At 35.3% G+C, this 27,346-nt stretch overlaps 1 protein-coding gene across 13 annotated transcripts in view; it reads left to right on the plus strand.

Annotated features, from left to right (window-relative positions):
- NBEA (neurobeachin) overlaps window positions 1-27,346 on the plus strand; it is a 467,485-nt gene that overhangs the window by 341,089 nt on the left and 99,050 nt on the right. For all 13 annotated transcript variants that reach the window (XM_048295094.1, XM_048295084.1, XM_048295082.1 and 10 more), the window contains 2 exons: window positions 26,224-26,341; window positions 27,212-27,314. In XM_048295094.1, coding sequence (XP_048151051.1) covers window positions 26,224-26,341; window positions 27,212-27,314 — 221 coding nt within the window. The remainder of the gene's footprint in view (window positions 1-26,223; window positions 26,342-27,211; window positions 27,315-27,346) is intronic.

Here is a 27,346-nt window from a genome sequence, read left to right on the forward strand (position 1 = left end):
AAGCCATAAGACACTCTTTTCTATACAAGATTGTTCTTAATGACAAGAAAAATTCTCCTGCTAATCAGTGTTTAGACGTGCGGGATATTGCTGGTGAACTGTTGCAGTGTCTCTTTAGCAAATGCTTTGTGCTGCTACATACAAAGTAACGATTTATCTAAAAATAACACTTTCATTGTTCCTCCCCCCCTAAACCCATTAATAGGTACTTTAGTATCATGCGAGTTTTCATAGTTTAATCCCTTTTCAAAAGCTTTTCAGAATAAAAGCTCTAAATGGTCCTCAGTATTAATTTGATGTGACTTCTGTACAATATGGTTTGAAACTCTCAGAAGCACATTTTTACAGCTTACCCCTTTTCACTAGATCAGTGTGTGGAAAATACAGCTAAATGTTTCATGGAGTCTGTGCTGTAAGCCTTTTTTGTTGTCTTGCAGATGCTATAGCCTTCTAGTGATTTTTATTTAGTACCATCGTTATTAGGTAATACTTAAGCTACATCAAAAACTCTGCATGGATTGTTGCTCATTGAATTTAAATTTTAGGAAATGCCCCTTAAAAGATAATTTAAAAAAAAATTTTGACCTGTCTCTTGAATCTCATTTGTCGAGAATTTACCTTCAACAGTAAACTGTGCATAATAACTGGTGATTACGTTTAATGTAGTCTGCTTTTGTAGTAGGTCAGATCTTTGCTTACATTTAGACAGGAATAGCTGGCTATAGGGTTTTGGACACCCCTAAATAATTACATTTTTAAAATGCTCAGCTCCCAGTGAAATATTAATATGATGTGTCTGATGAAAGTAACAAGAAATAATTTAAAACTTGTTCCGTCAACCTCTTTATCGAAATGGGAATGTATTTTCTGTTTGGATTGCGATGTGCACGGTGACTGATGAAATAAAAATCTTGACTGTTCAATTTTTTTTTATAGTGTATGCCTCCTGTGGTGATTTCGTTTCCTCAAAACCACTGCCTAATTTTGGAGTAAGAGGATTCAAATAATAGCAAATAGTGTGTGGGCATGTATTTTGTTTGGTTTTGTTTTTTTCCTTTGTTACCCCAACTTTTAAGGCTTTTGCATAAATTAGTATCATGGATTAAGTCAATGTGAATTGTATGATAAAAACTTGTTTGGAGATATATGGGCTGTTCTGAGCTCTAGATAGACAAGAGGATCAGGATAATACGAGATTCCGAATGACACAGATTTTGGTCCTTTATTATTCATTTTTTTAGTTCAAGGAGAACCTAGTCACTTGAATATAGAAACATTTATTCCAAGTACTGTATGCCACTCCTGAGTAAAATAGGGTGATATTTTAACATTAAAGAAAGCTTCCATCACTGATTTGTATTATGTTGTCTTTCTGACTGAGCATTATGTCTGTGTGTTCAACACTTACCCGTTTTTTGTTTTCTTAACCTGGTTATCTTCAGAACAGTACTTAATTTTGCAGTTTCAGCATCCTGCCTAAAAAGATGCCCTTTACAAAATTTTAACAAACTCAAATGAAGAATCATAGTGATTATGAAGTAATTACACTAATATGAAATCTATTTTATAGTCTGATATTTTATGCTTGACAGGCTGAACAGTACTTTATTCATTCTTCAAAATGAAACTAGTGAACACCTTCTGCTGAGTAAAAGTCTTATTTGGCTTCCCGGTAGATCCTTTTATTATAGTTTTTCTTATATGCTTTGGAGCATAAGTGGTCTGCAGGGAAAAGGAAAAGATTTCAAAGCTGCAATGACAGAATTCACAAGTTGATGGAAAAGTGGGTTTGTGATTGGTGAACATTACAGTCATTAGTTCCCATTTATCTTCCAGAAAACACAATGATAGAAAAAAAAAATTCATTTCATTACTTCAGTAGGGTGTTTTACAAATGTACATATGGACATTTGTATATAAAGAAGGTACAGCCTATGAGCTCTTGGGAAGTTAGCAGAGAAGGCCTTAATATCACAAACCTTCTACCCTCTCTACCAGGATTTATACAGCTGTAAGAGAAAAGACAACAGCATGATTTATGCATCCATGTAAGTTTCTAGGAGATCACCGAGTCACCATTTCATGCCAATGTCACAGAGATCTGAAGGTGTGAATGGTAATCAGGCTGTTCAAGCAAAGCCTAAAAATTTCTGTCAGCTACAAATGTTGGAATTTTAGATAAACAGGTTTAGAACTTACATAAAGTCAAGAATTAAATATTTCTTACTTTACCTTGTCTGCATTCCATAAATTCTAAAAAGCAACAAAGCTTTAAGGGCTGCTAATCTAAACTTTGAGATTTCCTGTATTGGTGTGTACATTTTAACTGCTATTTATTTGTTATACAAATGTTTTCGTCATTTTAAAAATTATATTTTTGACTGTTTCTCTGTTGGTGCAAAATGTAATGTCTATCATATATGTCTATCTATATTGAAATATGAAGTTATTTTTCTTGTAACAAACTCACCGAATACTTGCTTGTTTTGTTTTTCCTTCTTACTTCTAATGTACAAAGCCAGTTACTAAACCTAGTTTTACTGTAAAAGTAGCTTCATTATAAAACTGATTACATAGTTATCCAGAGGAATGTCAGAAGCCAGCTTTATTCCTTTTAGAATGGCTATCTACACTTTTTGTGTATAATGAATTTAGTTCTACTGAAAGATGCCAGATTGACAGCCCTGAAGACCAAAGTCCTTTATTTATGCATGAACAGCAACAGTTCTGCCTTTCCCACACTGCCCTCCTGATATGCTTCACCCATGACCTGAAGGATCCCCCTTAAGGGTGACAGCTTAGTAGCCTTCATACCCATTCACTCTCCAGTCCTCTGCTGAGAGTGCCAACAAGAATGCCAGGGTGGTGCCTTTTTGCTGTGAGCATTTGATAATTGCCTTTCAGGTTGCAGTGGACATTTCATTTTCCATAGATTACTGAAGAGCAGTCGGAGGGTCATAACTTTCAGGCTCTTTGGGGGGATGGCAAAGCAGAGGTCTTAAGGTAATTAAAGGCAAGACCAGGATTTGGTTTAACTGTTGTATGTAGTCAGTAAATTAGAGCTAAGGTCTCTAGTCCATTACCAATTTCCTGATTGAGCTAGTCCTCTAGGACTTTTACAGCACTACTAATGTTTTTCAGACCCTCTTTTTACTCACTGAAAAGAAAGAATGCTTTCTGCAAGCACAGGTCACAAATAGCCCAATTTTCTTCTGGCTTACAAATGCAAAGCATAACTAATTTGATAGTGGACTGTATGAAGTTTAATTTGACTCAAAGGCCTTATGGTTTAAATGAGTGTATTTCTGATCTAATTTATGGTAAACTAATTTTAAATTCCATTTGAGTTACGCTAGATACACACGTGGGCCTAAGCATAGGATTTGGTTCCCTGTGTATCTTATGTACTGGATGTATGTCATTAGTCCTTTCTGACACACAGGATACAAAATGTACATGCAGAATTATTATGATAAGATGGTCTAGTGCTAACAGAAACTTTTAACTTTTTTCTCTGTAATAAACATATCTCTGGTGTTTGGCATCAGTGATACATTCATGTTGGAAATATGTGCATCTGAGCTGCGATTCAGTTGCCCACTTTCACATGTATTTTGAGAAAAATGTTCTAGGAGTTTGATTTTATATTGCTAGTTATTCCAGAAAATAACACATACATGTGTTTAAATTAAAAAAAAAAGTCATTAGAAAAAGAAGGAAAAGAGTAAATGTTGACTTCTGCTAAATGTGCATATTTTCAGTATTCAGTGGAATATTGAAATATTCCAAACTCTAAATAAGAATACACTAGTTTGTGCATATGAAGAGCTCCACATGTGAATTTATTTTAGAATCCTTAATGGATAATTTAAATGTTTGCATAAGATAATTCAGTTATATATATATATACATTAAAGTCATTAAATGAAAACCATGATTCTGTATTTCAGAGTATGAGAACCTACATTGTATATACACAGTTACATACAAAGCCCTCATCATGTTGCTAAAGGTTATCCATGGCTCTTGGGGGGAGAAAAAGCTTCAGTTTCAGCCTGTTTAATTCATATTTGTCAAAATTCTTGTGTTCTTAACAACCTCTATTTAAAAGAAGCCAAAGTTTAAAATGAAATTATTTTAAAATAATTTAATTCGAGTTTGGAAAATATTTTTCATTCACCTAAAATAATTTAAAACAACAGCCAATCTATTTCTGAAAAAGTTATTCAGCTAGAAAAAAGTAGATAAAAAAAGAGTCTCAAAGTAATTACCTCAAGGGTTGTAAGCTCCTGAAAAACACATTTAATTTGAGAGCATCACTTCATAAATTTGTTTATAATACTGAATTACTTTTTAAAAAGTGTATAATGGTAAAATAGTAATGAAATCACATGCAGGTGTTATAATGACCATAAGTTATTTTTCTCTTCCTTGTGCTCATTGATAAAAAACTGGGGAGATATCTAGAAAAAAATATATTAAAAAAAGAATTCTCTTCAGTTTCTGGACTCTGCATTGAAGGAAGGCGATAAACGAGAAAAAAAGTAGATTTTAATTTTATATCAAAGAAACCCTTGAGGTGGAAAGTTAGGGAAAGCTGCATTGGTTTGTAGCACACAAAATGTCGCTTGAATTTTGCTGCTCAGTAGTTTGATATACTCATTTGCTGATGCGAAATGACGAGGGCTTAGAAAGCAGGGTTTTGTTTTTTAGCTGTCTGCAGACCTAGTGGGGCCTTACAGAACCCAGTCAGCAGGTCATTAACTCTGGAGGAAACAGCTTGCATTAATATGCTCTAATCCGGTATAATTAGTCAAATTACTGCACGCCGACCGGCTTGTCATGTGTTGTCAGATTTGGCATGCAGGCAGGATCGCCAGGGTCCCACTGGAATGCCACCCTGGATCAGGGAGAAGGGCTCGTTTGTAGTAGTGGATTTCTTGATGAGGAAAGCAAGTGGAATCAGCAGCCATAGCCTCACAGAAAATAAAAGAAGGGGAAAAAAAAACCCCAAAACCCAAAAACACGGATCTGTTATTATTTTGTTGAGAAATAGGGAATTCATGTCACGGGAACCATTCATGGTTGATACCCACTGTTAGAAATAGGAGCTGTTCAGTTGCCTCTTATAACTTCCATGTATCTAACAAAACTGGAGATCCGCTGTACTATATAAGATTAGCATTCATAAAAAGATTTAAAATAAATAATTACAAGAGGATCAGCTACAAATTACCTACCACACTGTGACACAGATTATTGAACTACCAGCATGTGTGGGTGCTAGCGTGTGTATGCGTGTGCTCGTGCATGTGCATGTGCCCCTTTTTCCAGTAGGGGAGGAGGTTATTAAACTATAAAAGGGCCATATTAGCATAAATTTACAAGAGCTCTTGTTCTGGCGGCATGATGAAAACCTGTGTTACCTTTGCATTAACACTGAATTGCTTGTTGTGCTTTTGGCAATGACAGATAAGTCAGTGTAATTCCCCATCGCAACGGAAATGATGCTCCAGATTCCAAACGCATCCTGAAGATGTCACTGACAATAATCTTCAAAGAACGGCCAGCGAAAGTGGGCTGTATGTTTGCAGGATGATATACTGCAAATGACAGGAAGAATTATGTGAGTGAAGACGAATCTGTAACATATTATTAAGCAATTTCACGAGAATAACAGGGATAAAAGGATAATGGATGAGGGTGTCATTATTACCTTCATGTAGAGGGAAAGCAAAAGCAAAGGTAGAGAGACAAGATTAATTGAGGAAGGGTGAAGCATTCATTGCTCATCAGCTCTTTTGTACTCTCTGCTCCTGAAATTCCAGACAAAAAAAAAAAAAATTGCTCAGGGCTGCATTTTAATGCAGCTGGCAAGACAGAGCTGAAAACTGACAGGGCACTTTTTAGTCACCTCCCTGCTTCCATAAACACACAATGGCTCTTACTCCTGGAGTCTTCCTGTGATCAGAGCAGTAAACTGGTGGGATGTTCTTTTTTTTTATCGCAGCTACTGTTTTTAATTGTGCTTCTGAGCTCAGCAGTTTTATCTGTTGATGGTGTGGAACTGAACGAGTCATTCCCTACACATTGTTTGCATTGCACAGTTGCAAATGGAAGCAGACTATACATAATAGATGTCAGCAGAGGGGCTTCTTCAGAGCACAAAATTGAGCTGGGTGTCCTGTGACATTAGTGACAACATAAAATTATGTCAAGGCATCGAGGTTTTACAGGTTTTAATATACAAGATGAAGAAACAGGAAGTCATTTGGCAATTGTGCAGTCCAACCCTGCAGTGTTAAGTCAAGTATAATTCCCGCTGAAGTCAAGTTTTGCTTACTCAGAGAGTTATCACTGGATCAATAATTTCAACTACCACCCTTATTTTCTATACATTCTCCAAGTAGCAGTTGATTTTAGTAGCAGAACGTAACAGCAGAGTATAGTTTTTAAAATATGCCATTTGCTTTTCAAAATCTTGGTATAAACTACAGTTTTAGAAGTTATTATAATATTGTATAAATATAGAATATTTTCACCTGTTAATGACATTATCTCTGTGTACATTTTAATTTAAAAAAGGAATGTCAGGGACCTGAATAAGAGCATATCGCTATTTATATTCAGATTGTAGATTCTGGGGTTTAAGCCTTCAAAGATCAAAGTATTCAGCCTCCTTGATTTTCTTTTCTGTCTTTATTTAATAATAATGGTTTATTGAAGTAAACAGTTGTTATTTGTTTTATTTTTCTTAACGGCTTAAAATTATTTTATATTTTTGACACCAAAAGAAAAGGAAATAAATTAATTTCTCCTCTGCTGTCTGTTGGGAAAAAAGGAAGTTCTTTTAGGGACTTTTTTACTCTAAGTGAGACAGAGGAAAACCTCCAGTTTGATAAGAAAGAAAAAAAGATGAGGGGGAGTGGAATATGCCTTGACTGATTGCTGTTTCTAGAAATAAAAATTTGGTTTGATTTCATAGAGTTGTGTGTTTCTTAAACAGAATTATTCCCATCTGGCAAAGGGCATATACAGGATTTCAAATAGAATAGCTAAGGTCAACAGCACAGGCTTACTCACTGGCAGAGTCTGGAACTGAGACACTGTGAGAGAAAGATTTTTTCTGCTACCTCTTGCGTAATGGGTTAGGTTGGGAGGGAACTGCACTGTACTGTAGTAGATTTATCTATCATTTATAAATATGTATGTGAGAAGTGTAGATAGCAGTTTCGTTCAGAGTTATGCTTTGATGTATTAGCACAAAAATATGAGAAGGTTGTTGCAGCAGTGTGAATGTTGTTCTGCCCAGGAATTAAATCATGCTATGAGGAGCCTCACAGGACCATAGGACTATTCTGGTTCATTACAAAGATTTTTTAAGTAATGTACAGGATCTCAAGCATAGACCTAGCACAATATCTATTGCAATAACTTGCTTGAACAATGTAACTTGGAAACTGAGTCATCCCACATGCAGAACACAATTCTGTGCTTGATAGGTCACATCATGTTCGTGTTTTTCATGGATTTTACTTGGTCCTAGTGTATAGTACAGTTGCTATAGAACAGTCTAAAATCACTGCCATTATCAATAAATAATTACCAATAGATGACCGGTGATCAGATAACCCGTGTGAGTTTTCCCATTTATGTTCAATGGAGTTGTTGCTAATGCAAATTCAGGCTGCATAATATATCCAAATGGAGATACTAATTTCAGTCTTGTATCTTATATTTTAAATTTAAATTTAAAAAGGTATTGACATATTGTGATTAGACTACAGTGGTAGTGGCTAGACAGCTAAATATCAGGAAAGCCTTTTCCCAAAGTACATAGTAAACTTTTGGCTCTGTAGGAGGATGCAGAGATTCTGCTCCTAACATCCACCTCTCTTGTCCTGAGGAGGAGAATTCAATTGGTCCATGGCCCTACTTTTCACCTAGCTTGGCCTAGTCTGTTCCAGTATTCAGCAATGTAATGTCTTGCAATAAACTCCTGCAAAACTGACCAAGAATCGTGGAGAAAGTGGGAATTTAATTGTGTTCTCTTGTCCCATCACTGCTCTGTGTAATGTTTGCTAGACTTTATTGAGCCTGTGTGTTATAAGGGAGAAGGTGGTAGAGAGAGAAAGCATTTGGCCTCCAGAGATTTTAATGATTAGCAATGGGCAAAAGACTGCAGCAGAATTTTTCATGACTCTGTGTTTAAACTAAGCCATGAAGAAATGTATTTAGCTTTGCAGGCAAAATGCAAACAAAACCAAATCTGTTTTTTTTTTTTTTTTCTCTACTGTTTCACCTGCCAGTCTATTGAAAGCTCTGTACACCTCAATTTTACCATGTCAACATGTGGCATACGCCTCAGGTGGCTTACAGTCACTGGGGACTTTATGCAACCAGGAAAGAATCCAGCTTGACAATGAGATTCTTAGATGAGTTTGCTTGACTCATCGTTATAAAAGAAATCTCATTCTTTTATGCACAAATCATTCCTACATGGGCTGAAATAAGCAGGGTGGAAGCCACAGACTCTGTAGAACTGTCTTTATAGAAAGTTTTGGACAAGTATCTGATGTGTTCATACCAAACTGAAGATTAATTGCCCAGGGAATTCCCTTGTGCAGGGAACCAGAGGGATGTCCTGACAACAAATAGTGATGCCTTCATTGTATGGCATCAGCACTTTTCAGAAATACACCTTTCTGTTTATTTACAGAATGCAGCAATATGGTAAAAGATCAGGATATTATGGTTGTCTTCAGTCTATCCAATACTCCATCTCTTTCTCTTATTGCCTAATCATTTGAAGAGAGGGATTTGTTCACTTTCTCTTTCTCTGTTTTGTTGTGTTTAGTGCTGCTCCCCCCACTTTTTAATTATGTTTCTCCAATCAGAGTCCCATTTAATCCAAAGCTGCTGAAATCAGTGGAAGGATGTAAAACAATTTCAGTGGGTTTTCAATAAGACACAGTCCTTCTAAAATCAAGCAGCTCTGCAATTCTCATCAAATCTTTTGCAGTTCAATGTCCATGAAAACCCTTGGATGTTAGTGGGTTCTGGAGGCATGAATGTACTGCCATCCTCATCGAACAGGGTCATTTATCGTTGAAGAAAATTCAGAGAGTTAAAGAATACAAGTTCCATCTAACTTGAATTGTGGTACTATTATGTTATTGTTTATACTATCAGGAGTTTTATTCGAAGTATTTGTTGAGATATATAATGTTTCAGTTCGATATTTTAATTTCCCACTCCTTGCCCTCTAGTGGACAAACGAGATCATAATTGTCAGATCCTGACACATCTGGGGCAGTAATTGCCCATAAACAGGTCTTCCTTCTTTACAAAGAGTGATGTTTTCAAGTAAAATATATCTTGGGTTGTTTTATTCTCTGGTTGGGATCTATTTAGTTTGTCTGTACTGAGGAGGGAAAATGTTGCTTCCTGGTGTTATTCGCTGTATGCGTCTACAAAATTGGAATGTTTTTAGGAGTATTTTACTCAGTCTCAAAAATAACAATCTCATCAGGATCAGACAGACTCTTCCCATATTGTAAATTTTTAACAATAAGTTTGAAAAGTCACTTTTGTTGATTCATTCCACTATAAAATGGCAAAAAGTATTTGAAGTGTTTGGGTTTTTATAGAACTAGTTGACATTGCCCATTGTGAAAAATTTATGATTTTTCATAAATATTAAAAATACCCAAAGTTTTCCTGCCAGCAGTGAAAGCTGTTCCAATAACAACCAATTGATTTTTAAAAAGCTCTTCCAAGAATAATGCTCTCACTAGATTTTTTTTTTAAGTACAGCTTGACTACCTTATTCTCCTTGGCAAATATGCTACAGTGTAATGATGTGGGGGACTCATGTCAATGTTTTACAGTTGGAAGGTTGAAATGGCCAAAGGGAAGGTAACTGTTTTCATTCACCTAAGTATTTCACAAGTTATTGTGGCCTTGTTTTGTTTATGTTTCACAGTCTTTTAAATGAATCATACCATGGGCACTGAAGGATAATTGGTTAATACCGAGCAGGAGAAATGCATGTTATCTGTTTCTCCTCCTGAAGCAAAAAGGTGTTTCTTCTCAGCCATTCCTTATGCATGGGGGAAATTTTCTTTCATTGGACAGGCAAGTAAGGGCACTCTATAGGTTCCTGATAGTGGGCACCTGTGTGTCAAAACAAGTTTAGACTTTCTGAAGTACTTCCAGATTCTGCTTCAAACTTCCACAAGTAACAGCTGTTAAAAGCACTCAGCATTTTTGAAAAAAAAATCAAAAAAGCACCCTTAATATTTTTAATGGCTAATGTGTCTTACTTAGATACTGCTTGTGGTATGACAATATAAAAAAATTCTCATGTATTTTCTATAGTGTTAAATTTTTTAATTATTCCTAGTAATTTGTATAAAATGGATTGCTCTGTCATCAAGGCTGACACAGCTCATTCAATTAATTTGGTGGGATGGCATAAAAATAAATGTAGGAAAAAATTTCCTCTGGTTCAGGCTTCCTAGTTTTGCTATATCTTCATTTCTCCTAATGATTTTTGGTAGAAGAGGAAGGCAAGTGATTGTGGTACTTTTGCATTGCTCTACATTTTGGAAGTGTGTCCTCAACCTTGTCTTGGCTTCCTGCCCTACCTTCAAAGGAGAAACACATATTTTAGCTAACATTTTAGAGTACAAAATGGAAAAATTGCAAATACACAGAGGAAATAATGCTTTTTAAGGGGATTGTATGATTTTGGCATGTACAAAAATGCTGTGGTACTACTACATTCAAAGAGGATGTATAGATTTAAATAACTTTTGTGTGCTTGACAGAGATAGCTAAAAGTGAATATAACATTATCATAAGATATGGTGATTAACATCAAATTTGGATAGAAGAATGTTGGATGCTTATAATGATAGGAAAAAGGTTAATATTTTAAAGTGAGGCTAAAGGTTGACAGGAGAAAAATTGAGTTAGTTTGCGAAAAAGAAATTTGTTTCTTTAAGTGAAAATTGGGGTCAAGAGGCCAGCACTCTCTGCTTCAACATGAATGAAATAAATTAAATAATACCACCATAAAGCAGCAGTGTATAAGCTAATGATAAAATGGCACATGGTGGTTTTGAGAAAGATAGTGTCTAGGAAAAAAAATCTGTAGGAACGCTCTTTCAAATCAGTGCATTTGTCTTGTTTATTTACTTCCATTGTTTTAAAATAGAACGTCTCTTTTTTCAGTTGGAGGGTTTAAAATTTATGCAGTACCTTTAATTATGCTGATTTTCAGAGAAAAGTACAATTTTAATAATTTCATTCTGTCTAGCAGAAATTTCTGGCATTTCATATGGTTGTGCTTTTCTGTAGCACTTCATGGCTCAACTGGTGTGAGAGATTAGATGATATTTCAGCATCTTAAATCAACAGGAGTTGACTGTGTTTCTTTGGTCCCTGTATATGTGAATAAAGCTATAACATCAATCTGTAACTAGTCATATACCAAAATATACCAAATATAGGAGATAGGAAATCTATCAGTGTCATTTCCCTTCATGTCAATCTATGCCTTTGACAGGCAGATCTGTGCAGCTAATGTACTATCATCATGTTCCGAATGGCTTACTTTTCTTTCTCTAATAATAAGCATATTTTTCTCCATTCTCTTTATCAAATTAACAAAAATGAAATTCCTGAAAAAAAAAAAAAGTCCTGAACATGTTTCTTATTTCCTGCTCTCTAAAAGATTTTTGCAGTCTAGGTAGCTTATGTATTAAAATACTAACAGTTTTCCTGACAGCACTTACTGCCCCACTTTTCAGATTTTTGAGATGGATAGGGGATTTTAGGTTCAATTATATTTACATTCATACCTATGTTCCTTGCAGAAGTGCATTTGTATCTAGACTGGTCACAGGAGATATATCCATTTGTGTGTATGCAGCAACCCTCTTCTGTTTGACTTTTTTCTCTCAAGTCTACAGATAGATTATGAATAATGGTCAGCTCTGCTATGTATCCTCCTGCATGAGTTTGCAGATTGAGTCCCTAATGGGGTGTTTTAGGCTTTGCTGGAAGGCTGAGAGTCACTACTTCTCTCTGGTATAGTCAGTGGAATCTGCATCCGGCATCAACTTCTTTTTCTGTTTTTATCAGCTTTAGCTATAGTGTTTAAAAGGTGGAAGAAATGACTCCTCTCCTTCCAGGAAAGTAAGATGATGCCTAGTTGAATATCTCAAAATGGGGAAAAAATCTTATTAGTCCTCAGGTTAAAAAAAAGTTAATGAATCTTAATGATTTGGCTATCTCATTCATACAGAAACATCAGGGTGGCTGTGGCTTTAGTCAGCATATATTTGGCAGCTGATTCTAAATATTACTCTTCTGTATGGGGTCGTAGTTTGTCTTAAAAGAGTTATGTATGAATTTTCTCTAAATTGTAGCAGAGGGTCATGAATTAGTGTCTAAATGTAGGCTTGACAAGATTATTATAGTCTGTATTTCATGCCAGAAACAAAGATGAATAGAGATAGCAAGGTTTTAAACAGACTTTCTGACATCTATAATGTCAGCAGAGAGTGAATGAATGGCAGGATGTAATAACAAATCTTCATTTTTTATTATTTTATAGGGATTAAATGGACCTATGCTCATTCATAATTTCTTCCTAAAGTAATTGCTAAGTACTACATGAATAACTCATTTTCCATTCCAGTTCACTTTCAAATAATGCAAATTGTTTGCTAAGATATACATACACTAAGATACATACACCAAAAGATAAATATACTATGATATACATTTAGGAGTAGATAGGATACACGTAGTTAACACTTCACATTTTCATTTTAGCTGGATGTTTATTTTTGAAGTAAATTTGTGTCTAGACATAATAACTTGTTTTAATGGCTTTTGGGGGAACTACTTTTTCAAGTTATTTAAATAATAATTTTCAGCCTCTCTTTCTGTGGATTATTAGATTTCTGGAGCAGAGATCTATGTTAGCAATCTTTGATTATTAAATTTCTGGAGTGGAAGTCTTTGTTGGCAATTTTTGAATGAGAAAGACAGGATGCCTACCAGTACACTACTGCTTGTTCATTATAGCCCTTTTGAAGATACATGTTCAAGGTTTACCTTTTTGTTTATCACAGTCTATTTGCAAATAGGAAAGAACAAAGTATGTTGAAGCCAACGGCCCTAATACTTTTGTTTAAATTTTTATTCTTATGTATGAGTATTCATTACCATTTCAGGAGCACAAACAGTCTTACCATTTTTACTTTGGCAGTTTTTGCCCAAATGAGAATACAAACTATAGAGTGATGGCTATGAACAGATACAATGTTGAATGAGCCCAGTTGTTTTGAAATAATAAAAACACATACCATAATTCACACATTTTTATAAATATAGCTCTACCAATGGTTGCAGATAGATTTATGTTTATATATATTTTGTAAAAGAGTGTGTATGCATAGTAACAAATGTAGCAAAAACATATCCAGGTGCCACAAATACTGTCTCATTTTCACTTTTGTTTTGTAACTGCTGGCATTAATGTCTGTATTGGTCTTATTTGTGTTAAAAGAAAGACAGAAACAGTCCCACTAAAGGAAACCAACAAGCAGTGCTAGCAGCTTTAAAAAGTGTTCCCTGCGCCCACTACCCTTCCCTGTGCCAATAAAGGTTTGTAATTGAAACAAAAAGCATTGTTTCAATCCTATTTTTTTTTTTCCCTTTTTCTTTTTCCTTGAGCCCATCCTGTCAGTCTGCAAGCGTGAAAGTTATTTTCTGGTGGCGTGATTAGATTGGGGCTGAACTCTCCAGCTGGCAGGCCTGTCTGTGACTGGCGGCGGCCTGTCCCCAGTGCTTGTCATCTCCTGACATGCCTGACAGGATGGGGACAGCAGCCCCAGACAGGTTCATTAGATGGTGTTTTCTACAGCTGGGCTAAAAATAAAAAAAAAGATATAATAATAAAGTGGGGGGAAAAAAAATAAAAAGGCCATGCTTTGTCAAGGCCCAAGCTGTGGGGGCCCTTCTTGTTGGTTTAAACCAAGGCCTTGTTTTGACAAATTCTGATCTGTGCAGTTTTTAGATTTTCTGACACATTTTTGTTTTCTTCCCCTTTGGCCTGCGCTCTTTGCACTCTGCCTTGTTGCTGCTTCAAAATCCTAACGCTGCCTTCCCGGGAGAGCAGGGAGAATGCTTGTGGAGGGCTTGGAAGAAAAATAGAGCACTACAGTGAAACAGCAATAAGTGTTCATTTCCATGGTGATCAGCCCAATGGCACAAAAAACAACCTTGGGACTCTCAATAAGCCAATTACAAGAAAGGTTAAGGGGTTTATAGTGCCAGAAACATGCCATCTACATGAGAAAATAGTATCATTACCAGCAATCTATGCTGTTAAATACATTGCTGTCTGGTGCTGCCAGAAACATAAGCTGTTTATGTTATTTTGGGAGTTTTGGAAACTGCCGGAGTTTTCCAATGGTATTGTCAGGCTTTGGTGCAGTACATCAAAAATCTACATGGTTAGATTATAAAACAATTAAAACCAGTAACAAAATAATTTGAAAGTATTACACATATTGGATGTCACAGTGTTAACCAGATGGGTTGACTATGAATTTCCTACAGATTTGTATCAGATTTTCAATTTAGGTTTTTATCATAAAGACAAAGGATTTATACATCATGTATAATTAAAGAATTTTCTATAAAATGTTTGAATAGAAAAAGATAATACCTCATTTTTTTTTTCTATTGCAATTATAAAATGCAATTTGATGCCTTTAATTTATGAGCTGGTGACTGTAGATTGACTCCAGGGTTATCTGCTGTTTTTCTTACGGAGTGTCATTTAATTCTGGACATTTAGGTAGCTACAACATGCTGGAATATAAAACACTATTAGCTACTGGGGGAAAAAAGGAAAATATTTATCATTTTGCTTACTTTGCCCTTCTCCTTAGGAGCGAGGAGAATATTACAGCCTTTTATGCTTTCTGCGTTTAGCTTCTTGCAGTGTGAGCACTGCGGCTGCAAACCGAGCCCTTCATTCACAGAAATCCTACCACTTACCTTTCCTTTGTGTTGTTAGTTACTGCTGCTTTAGTTCATGGTCTCTATGACAACTGTTTAAATTGGGATGGGCAACTGTCATCTGGAGTATTACTGAAAGAAAAGTGTTAGTGAGCACACAGTTCCATAGATAGAGCATTTCAATATAATCCAATTTTAATTGAGCTCCAGAGACTTTGATGTGCTGCCGAAGGTTGGGAGAGAGCTATTCCAGGGAGAAATTAAAGCAGCCCAGCAAGGCTTCACTACTTCAGACTGTCACCATTTTAAATAAGCATTAGCATCAGACTTAACCTTCCCCTATGAAAGATCTCACTTTTCTCCCCCTAGGTTTTTTTTTTTTTCTTCAGTATGTATAAAGGCAAAGGCACTTTCATCTTTTTATATACATTTCTATATTCCCTTGATTAAGTTTGAAAAGCATGTACTGGACCTGAGATGCATCTGAGGCTGTCTATTGGACCTTGTATTACAGTTCATGGGAAGAAGAAGAAGCAGAGTGAGGATTATTTTGCAGCAGTCAAATGGCATGTGTTGGATTTTCTCTCTAAGACTGCTCTAAAAGTAACCCATCGTTATACTACAAAGTTGAGTGGGGACTTATTTTAGCTTGGTTTCATCATTAATTCCCTTGAATGTAAATAAAGAAGAGAAAATATTTCACTGTGGATTCTCTGACTGAAAAAATGAGGTTCCTTCTATAGCTATATGTCCACTGGCTGGTTTTTTGTTGTTGCATGGTTTGTTTTATGCATAGCAGGCGAAACCAGTAATATAACATTTAGAATAGCAATTTTCAGACTTTGTTTTTGCACAGTGAGGGGATTAGAAGGTGACTGTAAACTTTTGAACTGTTGAATTAAAATGTTTTCTTCATTTAATTACACTGTTATGATCCTTTTGTATGACTTTATTTTCTCTTACAAATGTGTATAGATAAGAAAGAAACCCTCTAAAAATAAGGAACTTCATGATAATATGGTAGAACTGAGGAACACTGTATATTTTCCAATATATTAATTTACATTGGACAGCATTTCATGTTCGAGAGCTAAGACACATTTTTACAATTTAATTTTCCTGGCTTTGAATTCACCCTCCCCCACACCCTATTTTTTTCTTTTCTCTTTATATCTGACTTCCTTGGCTTTCAGTGAAAGTGAAGCAAATTTGTAAAATGCTGAGATCACTATCTGGATGAACTCAGTACTCTCAGCTTCTACTTCAAGCAGTGGCATTTGGGATACTTGGTTGCAAGGAAAAGATGCATCTTGGGAAATTGAGTCTATTAGACATATATTGTTACCTAGGGTGCTTTTGTTCTTTAAAAGGAATGTGATATGCCTCAAATACAGACTTAATGGCAGTAGAAATAGAACCAATCACTGTACATGCAGTAATCTGTCTATACAAGTTAGTAGGGTTTATTTTCTTCTAAAGTAATTAGCCTGTTCCCCAGGAAAAAAAAAAAAAAAGGTAAGACTGTAGATTAATAGGAGAATTTGAATAGTTGGCTCTTGTAATCTATTAAAAAAAATGGAAATATCTAATCTCTTTCTAAAGCTTGAGTTCAATCCCATTTTATTATTTTTTTTAATTAAATAAAAGTTAAGAAGCAATTAATTGAGGCTGTATGAGAGAATGCTTTTTGACTGGGATTGGCACACTTTTTCACAGATGCATAGTACCCAGAAGTCCATAAAATTTAAATACCTTCTGTGGCAAAGCAGCTTGTAGTGGATAAAAACTGAGGCACGTTCACACAAAGTACCTCTATATGCTGACAGGTGTTGCAGTAATTTCATACTGGGAACCTGGAGTTCACCACAGGAAAGCCTCTGAGTATGCCCAAATTTATGACATGCAGGTTTGCTTTCCAGTTGGCTAGAAATCCAAAGAGGAGGGAGCTGTATATCAAATCTGCTTTGTGCAGAGGTTGGAAGACTAAATATGTTCCCCCAAATCCATTTTTAGTAGCCAGCTGAGTAGATATTCTTAATATTTTTCATAGTTTTCATGAGGATTTTTTGAGTAGGATTAGACCCCCCAAATATTTCAATTATCTATAATTTTGACATTTAAATTGTTTAAATTAAAAAAGGTGATGGTTAGGTATGAGAAAGTAGACGTAGAGTATACAGAATGCACATACAAAAAAATGTGTAAATATGGCTCCATTCATTGAAGGAAATATAAAAATCATTTCTGTAGTTTATATACATAGCTTACATTTGATACATGTCAATTTTTGTAGTTTTTATATTTTGTATGGAGTTATTTACCAGTGCTAAATTATAGTATCTAATAAAAATATGTTCTTTAAAACAAGTATAGAATGCATGGATACTTTTCCTGTAATATTAAAGCAAAATAAGCATATTGAAGTGCAAACTAATTAAGTTATTATTGAGTAACAGCAGGCAGTTTGCAAATACTTGAGTTAAAATTCTCAGAAGAAACTTTGCTATTCTTTCTTTGCACAGACTTAGTAATAATAGATAACATTCCATATATAATATGAAAAAGTACAGTAGAATTTTGGTTGCTACTGGAGCTGTGGATTAGGTTTTTCCCAGTGCTATAATTCCTTGTCTTCTCCAGCAGTGCAAAAGAAACTCATCTTAGGCATGTTTTAAGTGGGTTAATAAAGAATCAGTTGGTATTGCAATACATTATGAAGATGAAGATACTTTGATATATGTTCACCATTATTCACAGGCAGTGTAATTGTACTTTGGGGGCCTTATAAGTTGACATAACACAGAGTAGCCCTGAATCTACTCTAAATTCAGACTCCAAGCAAACTGATTTGCAGGAGTCACTGGTGCTCCATACCCAACACTTCTGGGCACAGGTCAGTGTCCGGACACAATGCTGTGCCATGTGCTCTGGGATGACCTTGCTTGAACAGGGAGGTTGGACCAGATGAACCACTGTGACCCCTTCCAACCTGACTGATTCTGTGATTCTTTGAGCTGTAGAATTTTGAATTTCTTGAGGATTTTCTTGACTGTTACAAACTGCATTGCAGAAATTTTGGGGATGGTGAGGATGTTGTAGATGTAGCAGATACATATTACTTAATAAACTAATATATTTATTTTTTAGTATAAAAATTAATTTTTAATCTATTGCTAAAATTTCAGGAGTAGAATGTGCTCTGATTATATTCCTAAGTATTGGGATTAATGAAACAGCTTTTGTATATGAAGTTGAAAACAAAGTATTACTGGTTTTTGATCAATCATATATGAAGAGATATTAGGAACATAAAAAAATTAAGCCTGGTAGTAGAAAAAAAATGAATTCTATTGACTTTTATAGATATTACATCATGTGCATTCTGCACTGAATAAATCAGATGTAAAACTGTTAAAATCCAAGATGCTTCCACATATCTCCTGTATGACATGAAGTTCACATCTATAAAAAGAGGGACAAACAACTATTGTTCTACCTTCATTTGGTAGGGAATGAGTAATGTTTAAACAAAGCTCAATATTTAGACTTTTCCTAAGACCAGTTATAATGCCTTCAGTTATTAGAATGTTAAGAATTTGTGATATGGTACATTTGAGTATTTATGCACTTTTTTATTGCATTGCACTTTTGAATAAATATATGCAAGTTCTGGGAAAAAAACCCAACAAAACAAAACACCCAGAGAATTTTATGATGTCTTTATTCTTGGGAAAGAACGCATCACATACTTCGGGATACCATACATTCTTTATTTTTCAAACTATTTCTATGTTTTTTTGCTTCTGCTGCAACTTTTCTCAGATAAAACTCTCACAAATTCTCTGAAATCCACCTATAATACAGGTTTAATAAAGCTGCATTTTTTGTCAAAGATCTACTTATTGAATAAATATCCTGCTTTGGTTTCCACTTACAAGCATTCTTAACACTGTGTTCTCCCTGAATTTGTAAATGTTAAAAGTCCTTTCTTTCAATCGTCTTACTTTTGCTGAGGAGAATGAACCAGTTCCAGTTGAAAGAAAAAGAAGCTCTCCATTTTTATTCCTTAAAAAAAAGTCTGGTTTTGCTCAGATCATATCAATTTTATGTCCTTTTTGGCATGCCCACTAAACTGTAACTTGTGTGGTTCTAATTGAAATAATTTGATTGCCTTTCACTGCTGGGGCAGAATTGCTCAGAGCAGTTTGAGTCTGAGATCACCACTCCCCAGTTTGGATTGATCTCTGAGCATGAGATGTAGAGCGAGAATGGAAACATAGTTCTGTTAACATTTCTCACTAGATTTGAGTCTGACATCCCATTGTTGCCAAAGTCAACAAAAAATCATTTTAAACGTTGTGAGGTAACTGACACAATCTGCTTCAATCCTGTGGCTACCAGAACTAATTGTGCTTTTCTACTTTGGATTTTGCCCCGTTACTTGATTCTTCAACCTCTGTGGTTTGAGTTGGGCTGTTCTCTGATATGACTTTCTGTGCCACTAGAATATATTTGCGTTCTGCTTCTCCACACGTGCTGTTGCTCCAGCCAGCACCATCAGCTTTATTCCTGGTTTTAAAATACTTAAATCAGTGGAGCCTCTGCTTAAAACAATAACTGCTGAATATGGAAGTAGAGCCTAAAAAAGGCCTCTGCCTCCCTTTTCTAAGGTGATAGTGTCTAAATCTGCTACCTCTTCCTGATGCTGTTCTTCCCAAGAATGTCAGTCTATTACTGGCATTTCAAGAGTTGCCTAAATTGACAATCTGTTTGCATGTTGCATAGAAAAGGAAACTGTGCAAAGGCACAGAGATCAAAATTAATGATAAAATAATTATTATTCAGAATTTTGTTTGCACTTATCCTTATATTTAAAACTATGCGCTGGTGTTTCACAAATGCTGTGTTAGAAATGGTGCATTTAGAATACAAAAGGTATTGGAGTAGGGTTTGGTTTTTTACTCTCATTACTTTGCTGTAACTACTCAAAAAATTCCAACATCCTTTCCATTCCTTGCCTAAAACACAAAATCATAACATGCAAAACCATTTTACCAATGAAAAGAGGAAAATGGCCTTCAAGTGGACCAACTTCAAATAATTTTTCAGATGACTGCAAATGAATGTGGGAATAAGAACATCTGTTGCTTTAAGCTGAGTGGGCATTGTTTTAATGGATAACAAAGTGGTATGCTGACCAGAGAAATCAAATTTAGAAAAGGTTTGGATGAACAGAACCTCATGTTTCAAGACAAGGGGCCTCTTGAAAGCTTAAAACAACATTGGAAATAGAAGTATAAGCTGAGAGCATTTGGCAAGGAAATAAAGTCCAAAACCACAAAAATAATATCTGCATTTTTTAGATCCCTGAAGAAGAGGAGAAAAATGAAATGGGAGTGCCAATATTTATTTTAAAAAAAAGTCCTAAAAAAGATTTTTAAAACTGATGTGAATTGAGAAATTCTAATGGCACATAATACCCAGTTCATCCTGCAGAGCATAACATTACAAGGGCTACTTGGAGGACAGCTTTTAAGGCTTACAGATAAAGAAACGTTTTACACAGGAGCATGTTATAAAGAAGAGGAAAAGAGACCCTAATGTAAAGAGAAAGTGAGGACATTTTACTAGACCAAAATGTGCAATGACAAAATGATAACATAGTATTTTGGTGAGATTTTAGAAGTATTTAGTGTGATTATGGGGATTGAGGCCACTAAGGTGTTCTTAAGGTGGTCTAAATGTATAAAAAAGTAGTAAAAAGTCAGTAAAATGCTAGGACATCAAATTCATTTGGATTGTCCTTCCTGTCTATTTACCTTCTCAATTTCCCCATTTTAGAAAAGCAAAATACAAGGTGGTTCATTTTTTGAACTTACCTGATTTTGAATTTTCTTAATAAATATAGCTTCTTTTTACACTTGTTTATCTTGACATGATATATCCCTTGTTATAGTGTATACTTATTTTTCCTGCTAAATCTAAAAGTTGATCACACTCAGTACTTCATTAAACATTTTGAAATTATAAAACGTTTACTCAATATGGTATTTCATAAACCCTAGGAGTGTGGTTCCATGCCATCAGTGTCTGTCATCTCCATCTGTATTTAGAGTACATGAAGCAATCATGCAGTCTGCCATGTACTTGTAGTGAACTCTGTGGTGTTAGGTTGTTCTGGAGAAGAAAGTTTGCTGTGTGTTCATAGGAGCCATTTTTCTTAACCCATGAGGACCTGCATTCAGAATTTCACATTTTCCTTGCAGCAAATTGCAATGCTAGACAGCTCTTGAAAAAAGGGAAATCCAGATCCCTGACAGGAGAGAATGATTTTCAGTAATAAATTTCGTGCATTTTTAAGCTCTAAAAGCATAGAGTGATGCCAAACTGTTTTCTAAATGCCTATTTTGTACCTGGGCCAGGTGCATCACCACAGTGCTGTAGGTGGCACTCTGATGAAATAACTACACACCGTGCTTCAGTTTTGTGAAGTCCTCCATGTTTTCTCCTCCATGGAGCATGTTCAGTGAAGGGCAACAGGGCTTACGAGAGGACTTGTCTTGTGGGAAAAAGCTGAGGGAGCCAGGGGTATTTAGCCTGGAGAAAAGGAGGCTCACAGAGAACCTCACTGCTCTCTACAGCTCCCTGAAAGAAGGGTATAGCCAGGTGGGGGCCAGTCTCTCGTACCGTGCCTGCAGTGAGAGGACCAGAAGAAATATCTTTAAGCTGAGACAGGGGAGATTCAGATTAGATACTAGGAAAAGTTTTTTCACGTCTATTTCACCGTTCATCAAACAAACCCACAAAAAGATCAAGAAATATATTGCATATTAATGGATACATGCATTTTGCACTAGAAATAAACAAAGCTTGAAAAATGTTACAAGTATCAATCAACATTTTCATTGAGAAATCAGATTAGAATTAAAATATCCTGAATCAGAAATGTGGCTTCAAAAGACAAATGATGAATTTCCACTGAAAACGGGGGATTCAATTCACATGCATAGGCATAATTAATCACCCCAAAGAGCTATTTAAAAAAAAAGGAAGTATGTAACAATTCTTTGCAACAGACTGCAGGAGTGACCATTCTTACTGTAAAGTTAGTGACTGAGAATAGATAGGATTGTACAGGCTGCTTTCCTTGATTTCTTTATAGCACCTGATTTTGTGATTACTTCAATTCCAGAAACAATAATCAAAAGAAAAGGGCCAGAATACCCTTTTGCATGCTGTGTCTGGTGCTATGAGATACCAAAAAATTGTATAAAGCAGCAAAAATGAGCCTCCATACTTAAGTGTTCCTTCTGTGGAGATAATCTACAAGGGATTCTAGCGAAATGTACACTAGTATTTCTGGTCTTCTGGTTAGTGCAAAATTCCAGCTGTTAATTAGCAATTCATTATCAATAATTGAATAACTACCAAAGTAGGTTCATGATTAAAAATGTATTGACTCTTAATTGAAAAGAAAAAAAAAAGATCTTGGTTACATCAGAAATAAAATTAAAATAGTGGAGCCTTCATATTTGATCCATGTAGGAAAGCACTTTAGTAATGGTTCTGCTTCTCTTCTCTAGAGCTTTCCATCTGCATCCCATGCTGCTTTAGTAACCTAATCTAAATAAGCGTCGCCAATAGATGTTTTTCCCTATTAAAAAATCCTGAGTTTTAGAGACTTCTCATTCCCTTTTCAGGTGGGAGCTTCATCTTGCTGCAATGAATTCTAGCAAATAGATATCTTTAAAGCATACACATATTCCTAAGTGAAAGGGTTTTACAAGGAGAAATGAGCTCTAAAGCAAACAGCTACAGCTGATATTAAAATTGAAAAGTGTTCTTAGTTCAAATGTAGATATTGGACGCTTGTTTTTTATTTTAATAAAGACAGCTTATCTGAGGTATATCTAGAGTTCTGTGCTTAGTCATGAATTTTCAACTATTAAAACATGCCTAGACAAGAAGTCTTCATGAATGTTTTTGGGAGAAAAACTCCTAAAACTATCAAAATAAGGAGTACTGACTTAAATAAATAACTTAAATAACGAAGTGTTGTAAGACATGGAAATCTTGCCTTCAGATAACTAGGTAACATAATTTCAGTGTATTTGCATTGTGAAGTAGTTATTTCCATGTTTGTATGAATAATGGAATATACAATACATACAGTCTGTAAAAAAATGTAAAATAGCCAGGATTTCATTCACGTCCTATGAGAAAGTGAAATGCTAAAAATCATCCTGGAAGGAAAAAAAAAGCCGTATAAACCTTTTAAAGGATTCAAATTCAGAAAAATAAAATTATTTTGATTTGGCTGTTATAACAACAAGAAAGAATTCTGCAACCATGTCAGTAATATCTGCTGTAAATTGCAGATATCTAATAATGGGAGGTTTAATGCATCACATGAAAATGGTGTAAGATGAATGTTACGGAAGATGGCAAAAATGGGTAGTATATCTTAGACAGGAAAATGTTACAATAGAAATACTGAAATAATTCAGATGATTTAATAATGGCATGATAATCTGATATTTGTAGGACTAATAGACAGTTAAGAAGAGTGTAATTGAGGACATTAATTGAATTATAGACTCCTCTCTTTCCTCTGATTTCCTATTCCATTCTACTGTTTTACTGGAGTGCTATCATAAGTCATTCATTTCATAGTGGGCTGAATGTACCTCTGTGTAGTTGCAATTGCTTTATACTTAATTAAAAAAGAGGAGGAAGTAAAAGGCAACCAGTGAATGATTGGTATACAGTGTGCTTTTGGTGTTGATCTACAATAACTAAGCTGTGGTATACATCAATACATCATAAATATATTACTGTGAATCCTCTAAAATGTTAATATATAGGGTTTAGTTATCAGTAAACATTTCTCTTTACAAAAAAATAACTAGAAACATTTTTGATACAAAAAGAGGTTTCCTGAAGCATGATGCTTTGTCAAGGAACTAATTCTTTGGCAAATTTGTTGGCTGCTATAGATCTGGTTACAGCTATATACATTTCAAACTCCTCCTTCTGAGAGACTTTTCTCATATTTTAGCTTTTTAAATATGAGCGGTTTTCTCAGAATTTCCTCTCTTTATCTTAAAAACCTGTGTATTTACAAAAATTACATATCAGATAGCAGCAGAACACATTCAAAGAAGGAGAGTGCTTAAATCTTCAGCATCATTGTTCTTATCCACCTGAATTTCACATACATGATACCAGCTGTGTGCTAGCATCTGATCTCAGTGAAAGAAAACCAAGGAAAATTTGGTTTATTTAGCTTATCAAAGAGAAGGCTAAGCAGTAACTGGATCCAGTCTGTAATTACCAACATAAGGAGGAGTTACCCGATACTAGAAAGCTCACAAAGGCGTCACAAGACCTATCAGAGTTCAAAGTAAAAATAAGGTGCAGATTTTTAACCACTGCAAGAATTTAGCATGTGAGGTAGCATTCTACCACTGACTGAGTGGAGGGAGCACACAGTCTCTTGCATGTGTCTGGGTGACCTCCAAATAATCAAGCTCCTTCCCGTCTTCTAAGCTGTGTTTAACTAGTGTGGAAAGCTGAGGTGAATCAAACAGTGTCATCTGCCACACTGTTGGTCTAAGAGTTCTGTCTGTAACTTATTCTCATGTAAATAGTATGGGGGGATCACTGTGTTCCCCTGACTGGTTTCTATCAAGGACAGAACTAACATTTGAACGCTTTTTCCGTGTGCTGATGCAGTTTTGCATTGCTGTTATTACCATCCTCTCTGAAATAGACTCATCATGGTTATGAGAAAAAGGTTGAACACCAAGTGCACAAACTTAAATTAGCTTTTTCATATATGGAGATGTGTTACTAACTCGAAGCTGCACCAGTGAAAAGATTGAAGAAATACAATTGCCATTTCCTCAAGCATGAAGGATCACTGACAGCAGCAGCATATGGTCTCCCTAACATTTTCCTGTTCAGGAGCTGGGGGAGGTCATGATTACGGAAAGTAAAGACCTCAAATGAGTGAGTAAAGCACTGCGAGCTGGTGTATGACAGTTTTTGTGTACCTAATGGAGAACAGAGAAATTCAGTTTCTCCAGTCTGAAACCTTCTTTTTGCACTTCCCTTTAGGGAAGGTGTTCACTATATTTCTTTGTTTCACTGAGGCTGCAATTCTCTTAGTGGCTGCAGCCTAGGTAAAGGCACAGTCTACAGAGCCAGGGAAATGCAAATGGGTGTGGTGAGGATCCCAATCCCAAACAACTGACTCCTCCTAGGAGTGCCATGGCAGAGCCCACCTGAGCAGAGGTGCAGGGCTGAAGGGAGCCTGCCAGCTGAGAAAAAGGGTTGGAAAAAGATTGTTCTACAGTGCATGATACAGATGAGATAAGTTAATAAAGATGACATCGAGTTAAAATGTGTCTTTTTTGTCTATTTTTTGAACATCCACAACACTGAAAGAAAAGTGAAAAAGATTATTTAGATATTAATATCTAGTCTTATATTAATACACTCAGTTGGGAAACTGTAAAATAGGAAAAGCAATGCTAATTTTTAACCATTTTATTTTAAAATATTTTCACATTAATTTTAAAATGCAAAATTACAAATTGTTAAATTTTGTTCATGGTTTGGGATATCTGATGTACCTAACTTTAGAAAAATTATTCAGGTGACATACTGGTTTTGCTAATTTTTCTATTTTTTGATGGAATGGGAGGCCTTGTAATTTATGACCCTGAAGTGAATGTGAATGGCAAGTTATATTATTTTGGTTGTACTTTGCACAAGGCAGCCTCAGAAGTAAATCTGGTATCTGATACATAACTGACAATGGTGTCATGCACACTGTTGGAAGAAGATACAGTTAAGCATAATTGCAACTGTGTCTGTTTCCCTGTGCTTGCTTGTAGAGTTTGGGATTTTGGTGTTTTTGAGGAAATTAGTTTGATGTGATACATGAGAAATAGATCTTACGAGTATCAGGTTACAGTAATTGCGGATATTCTTCTAACAGCAGGTACTTCTTTTTTGCATTTCTTAAAAAGATTCAAGTTCATTTTGAGTCACTGTTTTTAAGTGTTAAAGAGACACAATTAACTTAATTGATGGGTAAAATTTCCTATTATTTTATACAATATTTTATTGAAAAACTCCTGCTAATAACTCTCACCTTGACTTTCTTTAAAGGTCCTTGCCTATACTGAAGGCCTTCATGGAAAATGGATGTTCAGCGAGATTCGAGCTGTATTCTCAAGACGTTATCTTCTCCAGAACACAGCTTTGGAAGTGTTTATGGCAAACAGAAGTAGGTCATAATTTATATTTGTCACATAAAATTTGTGGTAGTGGTTATTTTGTCTTTTCTTTATTAATCTTAAAATTAAAACTTTGTGCTTCCTTTGATAAAGTGCTTATGTCTGTTATATAATACTTGTGTGTATTCAGTGAAAATTGTATTAAAATCAATCACATAAATCAATCTCACTGCTTTCTGTGCAGCAGTGAGATTGATTTATGGAACCAGATCATTGCGATTGGTAAGTTCTTCAAATGCTGGATAGGAATTTGTTTTTTCTATTGTCTCACCCTACTCCTCAATTGTCTGTAAATATTTTAGTGAAATATATAAAAGGATATTTCCTTTTCTAATTATAAAATGAATTAAAGTAAAAAAGTACCAGATCAGTAAATGGATGCGCTCAGTTTTCTGTATGTGCTACTCTGAATCACACTTCAGTGGCTGGTGAGTGGTCTTTTACCCTCAGGAGCTCTGATGTAAGTTTTGACTTCAGCTGGAAAAGGAATTAAACAATTCCTTGTTCCTGGGTGTTTTGAGGTTCTAGTTAGAAGAGCAAATGCCATGCCAACTACTGAACAGGTTCTCAGCCTGATAAGAGATTATATGGGTTAATAGTAAGGTGTTGTTCCTCTGAAGTAAACAACACTCAGATCTTCTGCAAAATGGGAGAGTTAATGCCAAAATGTTAACCAGCTAATTATACATAGGTGTGAAGAATGTCAGGAATTTCTGTTGTACCTTGGATCCCCAGGAGGATAAAAGTGGAACTGACTTCCCTCCCCAGATAAAAACCAAAGCATTTAAAAAATATATGCAGGTGAAGAAACAGACTTCTGCAAATGTTTTACTGGTACATATTTTCTTTTCTTCATTTAGCTTCTGTTATGTTTAATTTTCCTGACCAAGCAACAGTGAAAAAAGTTGTGTACAGCTTACCACGTGTTGGAGTAGGAACCAGCTATGGTTTGCCACAAGCCAGGTAATTTAATTAAAATAGTTTTTATATTTTGT

The sequence above is a fragment of the Corvus hawaiiensis genome, chromosome 2, assembly GCF_020740725.1.
Source record: "Corvus hawaiiensis isolate bCorHaw1 chromosome 2, bCorHaw1.pri.cur, whole genome shotgun sequence".
NCBI lineage: Eukaryota > Metazoa > Chordata > Aves > Passeriformes > Corvidae > Corvus > Corvus hawaiiensis.